General features: G+C 44.6%; 1 protein-coding gene across 1 annotated transcript in view; it reads right to left on the minus strand.

Annotated features, from left to right (window-relative positions):
• The window catches only part of VWA3B (von Willebrand factor A domain containing 3B), a 254,156-nt gene that overhangs the window by 17,670 nt on the left and 220,299 nt on the right, over nt 1-16,187 (minus strand). Inside the window, exons 29-30 of the mRNA XM_089693477.1 lie at nt 15,735-15,821; nt 10,883-11,004 (exon numbers count right to left, since the gene is read on the minus strand). Of these exons, the coding sequence (XP_089549603.1) occupies nt 10,883-11,004; nt 15,735-15,821 (209 nt within the window). The remainder of the gene's footprint in view (nt 1-10,882; nt 11,005-15,734; nt 15,822-16,187) is intronic.

Here is a 16,187-nt window from a genome sequence, read left to right on the forward strand (position 1 = left end):
CTGTACTGCGGAGAAGCTGGCCACCGGGTGCGCTCCTGTCCTACGAAAAAATGTAAGTCCACTTCTAGTTTTTTTCCGTTATCTGCGGAAAGGGGTGATCAGTCAAGTTATCTGGCCATACCGGTGTCTTTACAGCTCCCAGGAAGAACCTTGACGGTGACAGCTATCATAGATTCGGGGGCATGTAGCTGCTTTATTGATCTCACGTTTGCTCACCAGCAAGGTATCCCACTCCAGACCAAGGAAAGGGGGCTGAACATCTTCCTGGCGGATGGGTCTAGCTTAAAATCGGGAGTGGTGAATCAGGAGACACCCCCTATTTTCGCCTCAATGGCTGATCATCACCAGGAATTCCTCCGTCTGGACGCCATCGCGTCTCCCCTTTTCCTGGTCATTCTGGGGCTTCCTTGGCTGCGAGCCCATAACCCCCAGATTGACTGGGAGAAGGGAACCGTGCAGTTTCGGTCCACATACTGTCTGAAAAGTTGCCACGTCTCAGGGCCCGTGGTCCCCCAATTACTCCTATGCATGGATGGGGATACAGATCTGTCCCAGGTTATTCCCCCGGCCTACCACGACTTTCTGGACGTGTTTAGTAAGCAAGGGGCAGACACACTTCCTCCACACCGATCTTACGACTGTCCCATAGACCTCCTGCCCGGATCTGAAATTTCGTTCGGCCGTATTTTCCCTTTATCAGAGCTCGAGTCAGGAGTTTTGAGGGAATACATAGACGAAAACCTTCAGAAGGGGTTTATTCGCCCTTCCACGTCCCCAGCCGGGGCCGGGCTATTCTTTGTAGAGAAGAAGGACAAGACACTGCGGCCCTGTATAGACTACCGCGACCTGAATAGGATCACGGTGAAAAAACGCTACCCGTTACCCCTGGTTCCCGAGCTCCTCCAGAGGTTAAGGTCCGCAATGGTTTTTACTAAGCTAGACTTACGGGGGGCCTACAATCTAGTTCGTATCAGGGAAGGTGATGAATGGAAGACGGCCTTCCGTACGCGATACGGACACTTTGAATACCTGGTCATGCCGTTCGGGCTCTGTAACGCTCCGGCCACCTTCCAACATTTTATAAACGACGTGTTTCGTGATTTCCTTGATATCTTCATGGTTGTCTATTTGGACGACATCTTAATCTTCTCGCCCTCTCTGGAGGCTCATCGAAATCACGTGATGCGGGTGTTGGAACGTTTGCGCCAACACAGGCTATACGCCAAAGCAGACAAATGCTGTTTTGAACAGCATAAGATCACATTCCTGGGATTGGTTCTCTCCCCCGCGGGGGTCGCGATGGACCCCCGGAAAGTCTCGGCAATCCTGGATTGGCCGATACCCACCGATAAGAAGGGCGTGCAGCGTTTTATCGGTTTTGCAAACTTTTATCGAAAATTTATCAAGAACTTCTCCGGACTGGTCTCCCCAATCACGCAACTGACTATACAGGGGATCCGCTTTAAGTGGTCTACCGAAGCACAAACTGCTTTTGAAGTTCTCAAGACACTTTTTACCTCTGCTGCGATACTCAGTCATCCCGATTCTTCTCTCCCATACGTGTTGGAAGTGGATGCCTCAGAAAACGCGGTAGGAGCGGTCCTGTCTCAAAGGAACGGCACCAAGGAGCTGCTACATCCTGTAGCGTTCTTCTCCAGGAAATTGACACCTGCCGAGCGAAACTACGACATCGGAGATCGGGAGCTCCTGGCCATAAAGACTGCCCTGGAAGAATGGCGGTACTTGCTGGAAGGAGCTACACACCCCATCCTGATATATACCGATCACAAAAACCTGGAGTATTTGAGGACAGCCAGACGACTGAAGCCACGCCAGGCGAGATGGGCTCTTTTCTTTTCCCGGTTTACCTTCCACATAACTTATCGACCTGGCTCTAAGAACACTAAGCCGGACGCGCTGTCCCGCATGTTTGAGGACCCCGACGATACACCAAGACCTGACACGATCCTACCATCCGGAAATTTCCTCGTCCTACAGACGGAACTCCGCTCCACACTTCTTGACGCTTCCGTGGGACTACCAGCGCCGCCTGGGACACCTCTCCTGAACCGTGAAGGGTTATTGTGGAAGGAGGGTCGGATCGTAGTACCCGAAGGAGTCCGAACCATGGTCCTGGGCCACTGCCACGACCATCCAATGGCGGGCCATTTCGGAGTTACGAAGACCCTGGAACTTCTGCAGCGCTCATTCTGGTGGCCGAACATGGTCAAGGACTGCGAGCGCTACGTTCAGACTTGTCCTACCTGCCAGAGGAATAAACCCTCCAGAAGCAAGGCCTAGGGATTGTTGCGCCCGTTGCCAATTCCAAAGAGGGCCTGGCAAATGATAGCCATGGACTTTATTGTCGAACTCCCACCGTCTCAAGGCCACACTGCCATATTTGTGATTGTCGATCGCTTCTCTAAGATGGCCCATTTCGTACCCCTGGAAAAGATACCATCCGCGCCGGAAACTGCACGAATATTTATCAAGGAAATAGTTAGACTACATGGAGTTCCCGAGGATATAGTATCAGATCGGGGAGCCCAGTTCACTTCAAGGTTCTGGAAGGCCTTGTGCGAAGCATTGGGAATCAAGTTGTCACTCTCGTCCGCTTACCATCCCCAGACCAATGGGCAAACAGAGAGGACCAACCAAGTATTAGAGCAATACCTCCGATGCTACACGTCCTACTTACAGGACGACTGGTTGACGCTGTTACCGTCAGCGGAGTTTGCCTACAACAACTCGAACCACTCCGCTACGGGGCAATCCCCGTTCTTCACCAATTACGGTTACCATCCAACATTTCTTCCCGATCTCATGCCAGAGAGCTCAGTACCAGCATCTCAAGACATCCTAAATTTCCTTTCGACCAATAACAAAACAGTCCAGGAGGCCATCGCGAAAGCCCAGGAGGACAGCAAGAAGGCATTTGACAGGAGGAGAAGGGGGGAACTGGCGCTTCAACCTGGAGACCGGGTTTGGCTAGCCACTGCCAACTTGAAGATGCAGTGTCCATCCAGGAAATTGGGTCCGAAATTTGTTGGCCCTTTCCAAGTCAAGCGAGTCATCAATGAGGTAGCTTACGAACTCGAACTGCCGGAGTCTTTCAGGATTCACCCGGTGTTTCATGTGTCTCTTCTGAAACCGGCCGCATCGGACCCTTTTCCGGATCGGGAATCCAGGCCTCCTGAGGCAGTCACCATAGGTGAACAAGAAGAGTACGAGGTAGAAACGATTCTCGGTTGCCGTAGGAGGGGAGGCCAGACGCAGTTTTTGATAAAATGGAAGGGTTATGGTCCTGAGGAAAACTCTTGGGAACCCATCCAGAATGTTCACGCTCCCAGGCTCATCCGGGAGTTCTTTCGTGGCCACCCGCGGTGGAGAAATCAGTGGGGCTCCCGGAGGGTGCCCGTAGGGGGGGGGCAATGTCAGGGTCCGCCGCGGCTCCGTCCCCGGCGCATGCGCGATAGCGGCGGCTCACGCCGGGACACAGGCACCAGATCCCGGCGGGCCGCGGCTGACAGGAGGCCGCGCATGCGCAGTAGGAGCCGCGGGCGCGCCTCGGGCAACCAATGACAGCCCGGGGGCGCGTCCTGGGCGGCCAATGGCAGTGCAGGGCGCGATATTTAAAGATGCCCTGCACTGTCATAAATCGCCGCAAGGTCTGATCTAATACCTGTGTTTCCTGTGATTGTGACCCGGATTGTTTGACGTTCTGCCTGCTCCTGCCCTGACCCGGATTATCTGACTACGCTGCCTTCCCCTGTGATTGACACGGATTGTCCCTGACTACGCTGCCTTCTCCTGTCCCGACCCCCGGCTTGTTTGACCATTCTGCGGACTGACCCCGGAACTGACCCAGCGTGCGACCTGACCACTCTCTGCCTACTGTCTCAGTACCACGCCATTTCCCACGGTGACAACCGCCGGTTTATCCTGCCAGGTCCTGCCGGCCTCCTCACATCTGACTCTACTCTGTCCTACTTCTATCCACGGAGGCTCCCTCTGCCACGGGTGGTATTGCTCGGAGGTCGTGACCTGGTCCCGGTTCTGCTCCAAGTCCATCCCCACCATCAGGGGCCCTGGTGAAAACGCAGACCGGGACTTAGACCCCACGCTCCGGGTGATTCCGCCTAGTGGGCTGCCAGAGGTGCCACCTGGCGGATCCGTAACACCCACCCTAATTCCCTGTGATGGATCCTAAAAGGAAAGAGAAAGAAAACTAAAGGGGAAAAAAGGATGAGCACAGATGGAAACCCAGAGGAATCCCCCTAGGACTGAGTTGCTAAGAAAGCCCTCCACTTAAAGCCTGAAGCCACCATCCAGAAAGCAGAAGGGTGAGTGAGAACTGCGGGGGGCTTGTTGTATAGTGGACCCCTGAGTGTTATAGGGGAGCAAGCGGTGAAGGAGAGGAGGGGGGATTCCCAGGGTTTAAGAAGAGGAGAAGCGAAGAGACCCAGGATACTCAGGAGGGCAAAACGCAAGAAAAAATAGCAGGCTTGCCGGGTTCATAAATTATAAATGATCGGTATAATCCTATCTTGAGAATATAGAAGAAAATAAGACATACAGAGGAAATTAAGAATAAAGGCCCTAAGGGAGCAGGGCTTAAAGGGTCTCAAACAGGCACAATAAAGAAATTCACATCATATGGAAATACTACTCCAGAAAGGTCCCAAGGCGCAAGTGCAAAAGGGGAAATGGACATTAGTTTGGGAAATAGCCCTAGATTATCACTGGGTATAAATAGCAGTTGTAGCCAACAAATAGCAGATGGGTTGGAAAAAAAAGAAATTGACGGTGAACTACAAGTACCAAATAAGAAAGAGATGATAGAAATGTTTCAAAGTTTGGAGAAAACGATAAAACATGAAATGAAAGCTATACGGAATGATTTAGGACATCTGTTAACTGGAAGAAACAGAGGAGAAAGTTAAAAACCAGGCCCAAACCATAGATAATCTAGGGAAAAAAATAACTAATTTGGAGAATACTCAGAAAAAATTGCTCTATAGGATGGAAGTTCAAGAAAATAAAGAAAGAAGGTGTAACCTTAGAGTACGAGGAATCGAGGAATTCCAGAGTCGGTAAAAGGGAAAACACTGCATGAACTAGTTATAAAAATTTTAAACTCCATAAGAGACAGACCTGAAACAGATGGGATCAAACTGGATGGAGTGTTTAGAATAGGAAAGTTTAAACAGGCTACTGAAAAAGAGAGACCAAGAGATATAGTTGTTCAGTTCCAAAAATTTGGGATTAAAGATGAGATATGGAGGAAGATTAAAGGAAGATCATTAATTAAGTACGGAGATATAACTATTCAAATTTATGCGGACTTAACACCAGAGACCCTATGGAGAAGGAGATCCCTGAGACCCCTATTGGAGCAAATGAAAAAACAGAACGTGCAGTATAGATCGGCTGGAAAAATGGTGTTACAGCTTATCTGAGATTCCCGGAGGAACTGAGAGATTTTTGTGACAGACTGGATTTGCAAAGAATGGAGATAGTTGGGTGGGAAGAAGAAAAAGGAGAAACAGAAGATACAAGAAAAGAGGACTGGCAGCGGGTCGTGGGGGGGGAGAGAGGGGGGGCCCGGGGGTGGGGAGGAAGAGAGGGAAGAGTTAAGAGTGTTGTTTGTGTTTTTTTTTTTTTTTTTTTTCTCTTTCTCCCTCTCTCGTGCTCCCCCCCTGGTCCCACCTCTGTTGGTGTGGTAGCTCCCCTAGAGTTCCGGTTGATGTGGGTAGTGAAGATTTTTCTCTGTGTTCAGTTGATAGAGAGAGGGGAGCTGGGTAGGGCGGAGGAGAGGTGAGCCGGCCATGGGCGGAGTTTATCCCCACAATTTTAAATCAATGGTGGGATTACACCCACAAATGATTAGTAGGCAGTTTTTAAGCCTAAAAACGGGTAGGGGAAAAAAAAGAGAGGGAGATAGGTGGGGTTGGGGGGGGAGGGGTGGGGGATGGGGGTTGGAGAGGGGGGGTGGGTGGGAGGGAGAGGGGGGAGGGGGGGGAGGGTCAATATGCTGCAAGATAGTAGGGCCTAATGGGAGGAGGTGTATTAGAGGAAAGATAGACAGAATTAAGAAAGATGGAAGAAATACAGTTTATAACATATAATGTGAATGGGTTGAATTGTCCTGGGAAAAGATTTAAGTTGTTTAAGGAACTACACCATAGGGCAACGGCGGTGGTATTCTTACAGGAAACACATTTTGAGATAGAATCAAACGTGAAATTAAAATCCAAATATTATCCAACATGGTATTACGCCGATTCTCCAATTAAAAGAGCAAAAGGGGTGGCAATAGGGTTGGCAAAGAATATGAGATTTGAACTGGAGGATAGAAAGACCGATCCGCAGGGGAGATTCCTATTTTTGAAAGGCAAATTGCAGGGAATCGAGTGTACGTTAGCCAATATATATTGCCCCAACAAAAAGCCAGAGATCTATTTGAAGGGCCTGTTGAAAAAACTGATAGACTTCAAAAAAGGGCGTTTGATAGTAGCAGGAGATTTAAATCTCTGTATGGACCCACAAAAGGACGCAACCTCCCCTGTGCAGAGAGAAGGTGGTAGGTCTCTGAGAGCTTTGAAAAAAGTGATCCACGAGTACCAACTGGTGGACACTTGGAGAATAATGCATATGAAAGACAAAGACTATACCTTCTTCTCTAATGCACATGAGACATACTCGAGATTGGATTATATTTTAATAGATCATCAACTCATAGAACTGGTGGTTAAAATAGAAATAGAGATGAGCACATTCTCGGACCATGCCCCTGTCATCATGAAAATGGGATGGGGAAGACGGTGGACGGGAGGTCTAGGATGGAGGTTGAACGAGGCCATTCTCATGGATGAGGAAATAGCTCAGAAGATCGGGGAAGAGATCAAGGTATATTTTAAGGAGAATGAGACAGAGGAAGTATCGACAGCCACAGTATGGGAAAGCCACAAGGTATATATAAGAGGAATCCTGATAGCGATGGGAGCAAGGAAGAAAAGAGAAAGAAGAGAGAGGGTTAGTGGGTTCCTAAAAGAAATCCTGGATTTGGAGCAGACACAAAAGAAGAAAATAACAAGAGAAACAAGACAGAAGTTAATGGATAAAAAAGATGAGCTAGAGATATTGATGGATGAGGAGAGGAGAAGAGTATATAACAAAGTATTAAGTGAAAGATATAGATGGGGAGATAGACCAGGAAAATACTTAATGAGAGCCCTGAATAAAAAGAAAAACAGGAATTATATTGAAAAGATAAAAAGTCCTAAGGGGGAGTTGGTCCACTCAACTAAAGAGATTATTAAAGTATTTACGGACTATTATAGAAACTTGTATAACATTAGTCCCCAAGGTTCCCCAAAAGAAACTAGAGAAGGTATTAAAGAAAAAAGGATAATATATTTAAAAAATGCGGGATTACCAAAGCTTAGTGAAACACAATTGAACTCCTTGGACGCGGAAATTTCCCAGGAAGAAATAGAAGCAGCATTAAGAAGTACAGGGGGTGGGAAAAGCCCAGGCCCGGATGGTTATACAGTTAAGTACTATAAAAAATTTAGTGAATTACTGTTACCGAAGTTGAAGAAGTATATGAATGACTTGGGAGGTGGGATGGAGGGGAGGAGGGAATCCCTTCAGGCCCATGTCGTTCTTATTCATAAGGAGGGAAAAGATCCTTCTCAGTGCTCTAGCTACAGACCAATTTCATTATTGAACACTGATACTAAGTTGTACGCAAAGGTTCTAGCTAACAGGCTGAAAGATCTAATGCCTGAATGGATCCATGGAGATCAGGTGGGCTTTGTCCCGGGGAGAGAGGGTAGAGACAACGGGTTGAGAACTTTAATGCTCATTCAGAAAAGTAGAAAAGGGAAAGCCCCGGTGGTGCTCTTGTCAATTGATGCCGAAAAGGCGTTTGATAGAGTGGACTGGGGCTTTATGATGGATAACTTGGAAGTGTTGGGGATTGGAGAGAGAATGCGTGAGTGGATAGGTAAATTATATAGGGAGCCCACCGCAATTATCACGGTAAATGGGGAGAGGTCGGAATCCATTGGGATGTCCAATGGAACAAGAAAAGGCTGCCCATTGTCCCCCTTGTTGTACGTTTTGACATTGGAACCTCTGTTGTCAATATTAAGGAATAGTGGAGCGGTAAAGGTAATCCAGATAGAAAATATAGAACACAAAGTAGCGGCCTTTGCGGACGACCTATTGTTTTATGTAGGTAATCCCCGGATAACACTACCAAGTATAATGAAGACCTTGAAGGAATATGGTGAATTATCAAACCTAAAAATTAACCCAACAAAAACAGATTCTGAACATCAATATACCAAAGAGCGAAAAAGAAAAATTACAAAAAAAATTCCCCTTTATATGGAGAGAAAAAGATATAAAATACCTAGGAATAAAACTAGCCACCTCATATAAACAACTGTATAGATTAAACTATATTTCTCTGATAAATGAGACTAAGGAAGAATTAAAAAGATTAGAAGGAGGAAATCCATCATGGTTAGGACGTATAAACCTAGTTAAAATGGTAATTACACCTAAAATACTCTATAGATTTCAAATGGTCCCAATCAAACTTCCAGAGGCGTTTTTTAAGATAATGAGAAGAATGTTAACAAAATATATATGGAGGAATAAAAAACCAAGAATATCATACGAAACACTAAGTAGGACTAAAGAGAAAGGGGGAATGGGACTCCCTGATGTCAAGAGATATTATAAAGCAGTAATTTTAGCAAGAATCTATGATTGGACATTTAACCATAAGGGAAAAAGTTGGGTAAAAATAGAAAACGAATTGAGTGGAATTACTTTGAGTAAGATGATATGGGTTCCAGCACATTATAGAAGAATTATAGAAAGCACAAGCACTTACACTTTAAATGTTTTTAGGATATGGGATAATTTACATAAACACATGAAATGGGATTTTAACTCTATATTAATGCCTCTTGCAAACACGGAGAGATGGGAAACACGGTGTTACAAAAATGTACAGAATACTCACAGAATTAGAAACAGACACAAAGTTAATTTTTATAATAAATTGGGAAAGAGATATGGAGGTGGTGATAGATAAGGATCAACAGAATAAGATATTTAGATTGGTACACGAGAGTGTTAGTATGAGAGATGTTGAGATTAATTATAAATGTCTGACACGATGGCATATTACACCGAGCACTGAGCATAAGATGAGTGGGGAGAATTCAAAAATGTGTTGGAGAGGTTGTGGGGAGGAGGGCACGGTGTTTCACATATGGTGGCAATGTCCAAAAATTCAGGTTTTCTGGAAGACAATAGTTAAATTAATAGAAAAAATAACTGGAAAGGACATAGGGTTAGACCCAACCATGTGTCTCCTACATAATGTTGTGACAACAGTAAATAAATATAAAGACTCAGGTGTATGGTACTACCTAAGTGCTGCAAAAGGGTTGATACCCAAGTTCTGGAGGAAGACAGAGGTGCCGATGGAGGAGGATTGGATCAATAGGGTAAACCAGATTAGTAGAATGGAAAAAACCTACTATATGCAGGAAGACAGGTTGGAAACATACTATTCGCGATGGGGAAAATGGGAAAAATCAAGATTGAAAGAGAAATATAGAAAATTTTAAACTAGGAAGTTATTTAAAGTCATTGGGCCTTGAGAGATTGGAGATCTTGCAGTGGGAATGGAGGGGGAAGGGGGGTCGAAATAGGTTGGGAGGGGAGGGAAAGAAAAGAGGTAATTAGAAGGGGCAAAGTAGAAATTTATTGATTATTTATATGTATTGTGTCTCTTTTTATGGAATTTTTGTAATAATATGAAAAACTAATAAATATTTAAATTTAAAAAAAAAAAAAAAAAAAAAAGAAAGCTCCATGCATCCCTATGGTCAATGTAATCGAACATGTGTTCATTTACACCCACCTACCTCTAATTCCATCCAGATAAAAAAAAACAAAAAGGACCACGTCCGTCTCAGTTTTTGTGGACCTAAACGGGACAGATCAGAGGTAGCCTGATGTAAACAGACAGAGGAATTCCTTTACATACAGCCAGCCATAGAGCTGTCACGGGTCCCCCTCTGTCAACTGGGCACAAACTGAATTGGCACAGATGGACATCCGTGCCATTTGGCTTTGATTCTGCTCATGAAAACACAGTGGCTAAATGGTTAGCACTTCCGCCTGGCAGTACTGGGGTCACTGGTTCGAATCCCAACCATGGTCCCACCTGCCTGGAGTTTGCATGTTCTCCCTGTGCCTGTGTGGGTTTCTTCTGGGTACTCTGGTTTGCTACCACACTCCAAATACATGCTGGTAGGTTAATTGGATCCTGTTTAAATTGGCCCTAGTATGTGTATGTATGAATGTGAGTTAAGGATGTAAGACTGTATGCCCCTTGAGGGTCTGGGACTGATATGAATGTACAATATATATGTAAAGCGCTGCGTAAATTAATGGCGCTATATAAGTACCTAAAATAAATGTAATAGGAGCCTAAAGGTGACTAATAAAAACTGCAACCAGGAAGATTTATATTGCATATGCAATATCTCTCCTGCAATAACAAACACTTATCTGTCTGCTATTGAATGCAGACTGACCTACATATGCAAAGCTCATTGGGCATTTCCGGCACGTTCTGGCTGTGCCAGAATGAAGGACATCTATGCACATGCGCAGGATGACACTATTACAACACCAGACAATTAAGAGGCCGAAAGCCTGGCACCTCGAAATAGCCGGGGAGAAGATGACAGCAACCATTGAGGGACGTAACTGCTGCATCACTGGAATGAGGAGGTGAGTATTTATTTCAAATTAGTTTCACTTTAAGTGCTATTGCAATGTTTACCTTTATCTCCTTTGTGTAGTCATCAGCATCACTCAGTATTTCTTCCCTCTGTATTCTTGCCACCTCTCCAGAGGCTCTCTGAACAAAATAGGTGAGATCTCCACAGTCATGGATAATAAATCCTGAAATAAATAACATTTTCAAACAATGGCTAAATAATAAACAAAAGGATTATTGAATTGCCTGTAAAATCTTTTTCTTAGAATACAGGACACAAGCATAGTCATAGACGACCGGATTATATGCTGCTACCTCCAGGTAAATGGACACCGGCAAACAGAACTGTCAAGAACTGTTAGGAACCCCATAACAATAAAAACAATCTTCAGTTTTTTAGCAAGCAATAAAAGAGTAACAGAGGTGGAGGGGGCTCCTGTGTCCTGTACTGTACTCCAAGAAACAGATTTTATGGTAAGACAAAAATCCTCTTTCCTGATAATACAGTATACAAACATAGTCTTAGAGAACTGGGACATCCAAAAGCAATAACAGACAGCTGCTTACAGCAACTTATGACTGAAGCTGGCATAAACAGAGGCTCAAACATCCACTTTACAAACCTGTGAAACATATGCTTGATGCTGAAAAGCCCAACAAACAGCCACATTTCTGGTGGAATGGACATTAACAAGAAAAAGTGGAACAGAATGTAATAGGTTTGAACAATGACCTGACAAATCTGCCTGTCTATGGTGATGAGTAGCAGGATGACCTCTGTGACAGCCTTTAGTAAGGACAAAGAGAATCCATAAGTGTATAGGAGATCATAGCTGATAGGTTAATATGTACAAATTCAGGCAGTGATGAAAGACCTCCCTGCAATGCTTAGGAGCTAGATTGAAAAAAGGCACAATGTCCTTGTTAATGTGAAAGGAGTAGACCACCTTAAGCAAAAAGTCTTAGGTCTCAGGACAACCCTAGCCTTGTGAAGCACCAGGAAAGGCTCTTTACACGTTAAGGCTGACAGCTCCAAAATCTAGTGGAAATTATAGGAAAACCACCTAACAAGTAAGAAAAGACAAGGTAATATTCCAGATAGGCTTGAAGGGAGGTGTTTAAAGGGCCGACAGTACCAAATTGAGCTCCTACCTCCTACTCCTTGTCCCTGGAGAGTGTCTAGAGGGAACTCTATGAGAAACTCCTTGCACAAAAGCCTTCACCAAAGAGTGAGAAGCTTAAGGGTACTCAAGGCTGGATGATGATCTAGACCTGACTGGAGAAAAGCCATGATACACCCCACAAAGTATTGTCTAGTATGAAATTTTCTGTTCACCCCATGCAAAGTAGGCATTCCAGGTGCGATGCTATATTTTGCAAGAAATCAACTTGCATGGAAAAGCATTGGGATAACTGAATCTAACAAGCTTCTGTCCCTCAGGTACCTGGACTTCAACAGCCAGGCCATCAAAGCCAGTGACTGAGAAGCAAGATAGTAGACTGGGCCTTGAGAAAGAAGGTCTGTGCTTTTTGGAGGAGGACCAAAGGGAGTCTGCCAGAAGCTGAAGTATGTCAAAGTACCAACCCCTCTTGGGCAAGTTTGGTGACACAAGAATTTCCTGAATGCCCTCCAATTCCATCCTGTGAAGCAGGTGTGGAAGAATCTTTAGCAGAGGAACAGTAAAGATCAGGTGAAATAGATTCCATGGAGTCAGGAGAACATCTACTACAAAAGCCTGAGGCTTTGTGGACCCATTGATGAACCTGTCCAGTATGTTGTTGACTTGAGATGCCAACAGGTTCACATCTGGTGTTTCCCACCTGCAACAAAAGGACCACTCTTCTTGATCCAGATATTGAAGCTGAGGAAGTCAGATTGCTAATTTCCCATGCCCGGAATATTTACTGCAATTAGGGACAGAACTTGATGCCCCAGAATCAGTCACATCCATGAGATGAGTCCACTTGTCACACATAGGGCATTCTTTTTAGTTGTTTTTTACACTCCGGTTTTGCAGACCAGTATTTGAGCTGGAGGACCCTACACATCTGAATGGACAGATGCCTAACCAGAACATCTGCTTGAGGTAATTCCTATGACTATCTACACAGTACTCTAAGGCATCTGAAAGAAGTTCCAAACACTGGAGGACAGATGGGTCTATGAGAATAGACCAGGGTCACGGGCCATACTGCAAGGGTCTCACATATTCCCATTGAAGCAACCATGGCCAGCATGGCAGGGATTACCAGTGCAAAAAAGGCATTAAAAGGGAGATTCAAGTCGCCTGTCCACTGCAGAGACCTGTTAAATCTGACAACAAGGGATGGACAGAAGGAACTGCTTATTTTTTTGTACAAAACTTCACTCATATGGTTTATTGCTTCAGAGAAAGGGAAGCTTAGGAGCCTTCTTGGAGCCTTTACTGGTAACTTTAGTATGGATGGACTCTGGAGGGCCCAGCTTTAAACGGGAGTGAACCTCACCCACTAGGACAGATACGGCATAACTGAGTTTTAGAGAATCTTCATGAAGCAGACTCCTCTTTTATAGATTCCTCAGAAGAAAGTGCACACTGTTCCTCTTCACATTTAATACTTCCTCCTCCTTCTCCTGTAGTATGACAAAAGCCAAACCAGTTTCCAAGATAGAAAAAATTCCACAGGATTAATATATTGTATGCCAGCAGATGTTTCCAACTGTGTAAAATGGTAGTCCAGAAAGAAGACAATATAGCTGTGTCAGTCTTAAAATTAAAAAGCATGACTTGTAGGAGTGCCCAGATTGATACATCACCAAGCCAGTGGAGAAGAGAAACACATATTCCCAGAAGATGGAGGATGACACATGATTCTGAACCCAGCAGTAGGTTGCTCAGCCCAGGAACGTTAGGACAGTGGGAAGGGTGTGTGGGTGGCAGCCGCTGGGATGACTAAGATGGAGCATCCGCCGGAAGTCATGTATCCCAGATCTGGTTATGTCATACACCTGGTAAGAGACCACCTGAACAAGGGCTGGTGAGGGCAAACTGGAAGCCTAGGGGAGCACTCAAACCATTTCAAACCAAAGGAGAGAGGCAGGTCATCATGAAAACATGTTTCAGGGACTTGTCCCTTCCTCAGTTTATGAAATGATATAGGATCATATCAATCTGGGCACTCCTACATGTCATGCTTTTTAATACAACAATAAAGTGAATTTCGATTTTAACTGTTCCTGGGCTTGTGACTCTACTGACTTCCACAGGGTTGGGAGTGCTCCTTTATTTGTTGTTTTGTGCTCATGTCTCATTGCTGGTCAGATGAGTTGTTGGAGCCATACTGTGGTTATCTACATGTCCCCTAGAACTTCACTGTGCTTGGTATTTGCACCTTTTCTCAGTCTGAAAATTGCACCCAAGCTAGTCCAGTTACAGAGAAGGACAGCACTGAGTTGAAGCTGTGAGTATCCCTGACCACAAGCAGGCAAAGCAAGGGGCAGGAGAAGAAACCATTACAGCCTCTGACAGAGCTGTGACACAAAATGGCACCACATAAACTTCTCTCCTTCTCTCTTCTCTCATTTTTAATTTTTTTTTTAGCAAACAAATTTAAGAAAAACACACACCAAAAAGCAGGATAAGGATGGCCACAAACACACAAAGAGGCAGATTTAAAGAGACAGGCCCTCACTCACCAACCTGAAGAATAACATGGCTGCAATATATAGGCGCAATGGAGCACCCCCATGCATTTGCTCAGAATGAGCATACCCCAAAGGGGTATTCGGGGATTGTCACTGCCCTGGACCTGTATAGCACCCTGCAGCTAACTCTATGCACTGCACATCTAGTGCTCTGAGCAACTTCACAGGCCATCCCCGCATCTTCCATCTCTGTCGGGGTTTGGGTACAGTCCCAGTGGCATGCCTAGGGTACCAATCTGGGAGATGGGCTGTTTTGTAACTAGGCAACAGGATTAATCCTGAAAGATATACATTTGTAGAAAGAACCAGTAATCACAAGTAGAGAGGAGACATGCATCATCTAAGAACAAAACAATGAGGATTGATATGAGTGAGAGGGTTTATATGGGGGTCCTAGACATAGGAACAAATAAAAAATCATCTGCAACTTTGACTCACCAACCTGAAGAATAACATGGCTGCAATATATAGGCGCAATGGAGCACCCCCATGCATTTGCTCAGAATGAGCATACCCCAAAGGGGTATTCGGGGATTGTCACTGCCCTGGACCTGTATAGCACCCTGCAGCTAACTCTATGCACTGCACATCTAGTGCTCTGAGCAACTTCACAGGCCATCCCCGCATCTTCCATCTCTGTCGGGGTTTGGGTACAGTCCCAGTGGCATGCCTAAGGTACCAATCTGGGAGATGGGCTGTTTTGTAACTAGGCAACAGGATTAATCCTGAAAGATTACATTTGTAGAAAGAACCAGTAATCACAAGTAGAGAGGAGACATGCATCATCTAAGAACAAAACAATGAGGATTGATATGAGTGAGAGGGTTTATATGGGGGTCCTAGACATAGGAACAAATACAAAATCATCTGCAACTTTGACTGTGTCCTGTGCTGTACGATCAAAAGAAAACAATATTTTAGGTTTCTATAGCTAGACATGGTGGCCTAAGGAAAAATTTGTTATTACCCACAAATGACAATCAGACCAAAAGATGCACCCAAACATATCCTACAAACATCTGTATATATCTAGCACTGTTGAAACTGGATGCTTTCAACCAGGATAACTTAATCTGGTTCTTGCACAATTTTACATAGCTGATTGGGAAACGTATGTACTAGCTTTAAAATACAACCTTTTTACATGCAATCTAAACTAAGATAATAAACTTGCATTGAAAAACATTAATTTTAAACTATATTCAAGACAAAGGTCTTGAAGGTTCCTACCTTCTTCATACCATCCATTGTGATAGCAGATAGACAGCACCTTTTGTCCAGGAACAACTGGCTGCATAGCATTGACATATGGGTTCACTGGGGAAATTGATATATTACAGTTAAAAGGTATTACAAATAAACAAAGATAAATATACATCAGTTTCTGATCTGAGTTTTTGGGGCAGTACATATTTGTATATTGCAATCATGTCTCCTTTTAAAGTCTCTTCTCCAGATAACATAAGTTTAATGTGTGTACCCATTCCTCAAAAAAATGAAATCCTCAAGCCCCCTGATTAGCTTTGTTGCCCTTCTCTGGACTCTCTTCAGTTTCAGGTTATCCTTCCTGAGGACTGGTGACCAGAAATGGATGGCATACTCAAAATACAGCCGAACCAGAGTTTTGCAAAGTGGTAGAATTTTAGTTTTATCTCTTGAGTAAATAACCTTTTTTAATGCATG

The sequence above is a fragment of the Staurois parvus genome, unplaced genomic scaffold (genome assembly GCF_062004578.1).
Source record: "Staurois parvus isolate SC_StPar_1 unplaced genomic scaffold, SC_StPar_1.0 ptg000634l, whole genome shotgun sequence".
Lineage (NCBI taxonomy): Eukaryota > Metazoa > Chordata > Amphibia > Anura > Ranidae > Staurois > Staurois parvus.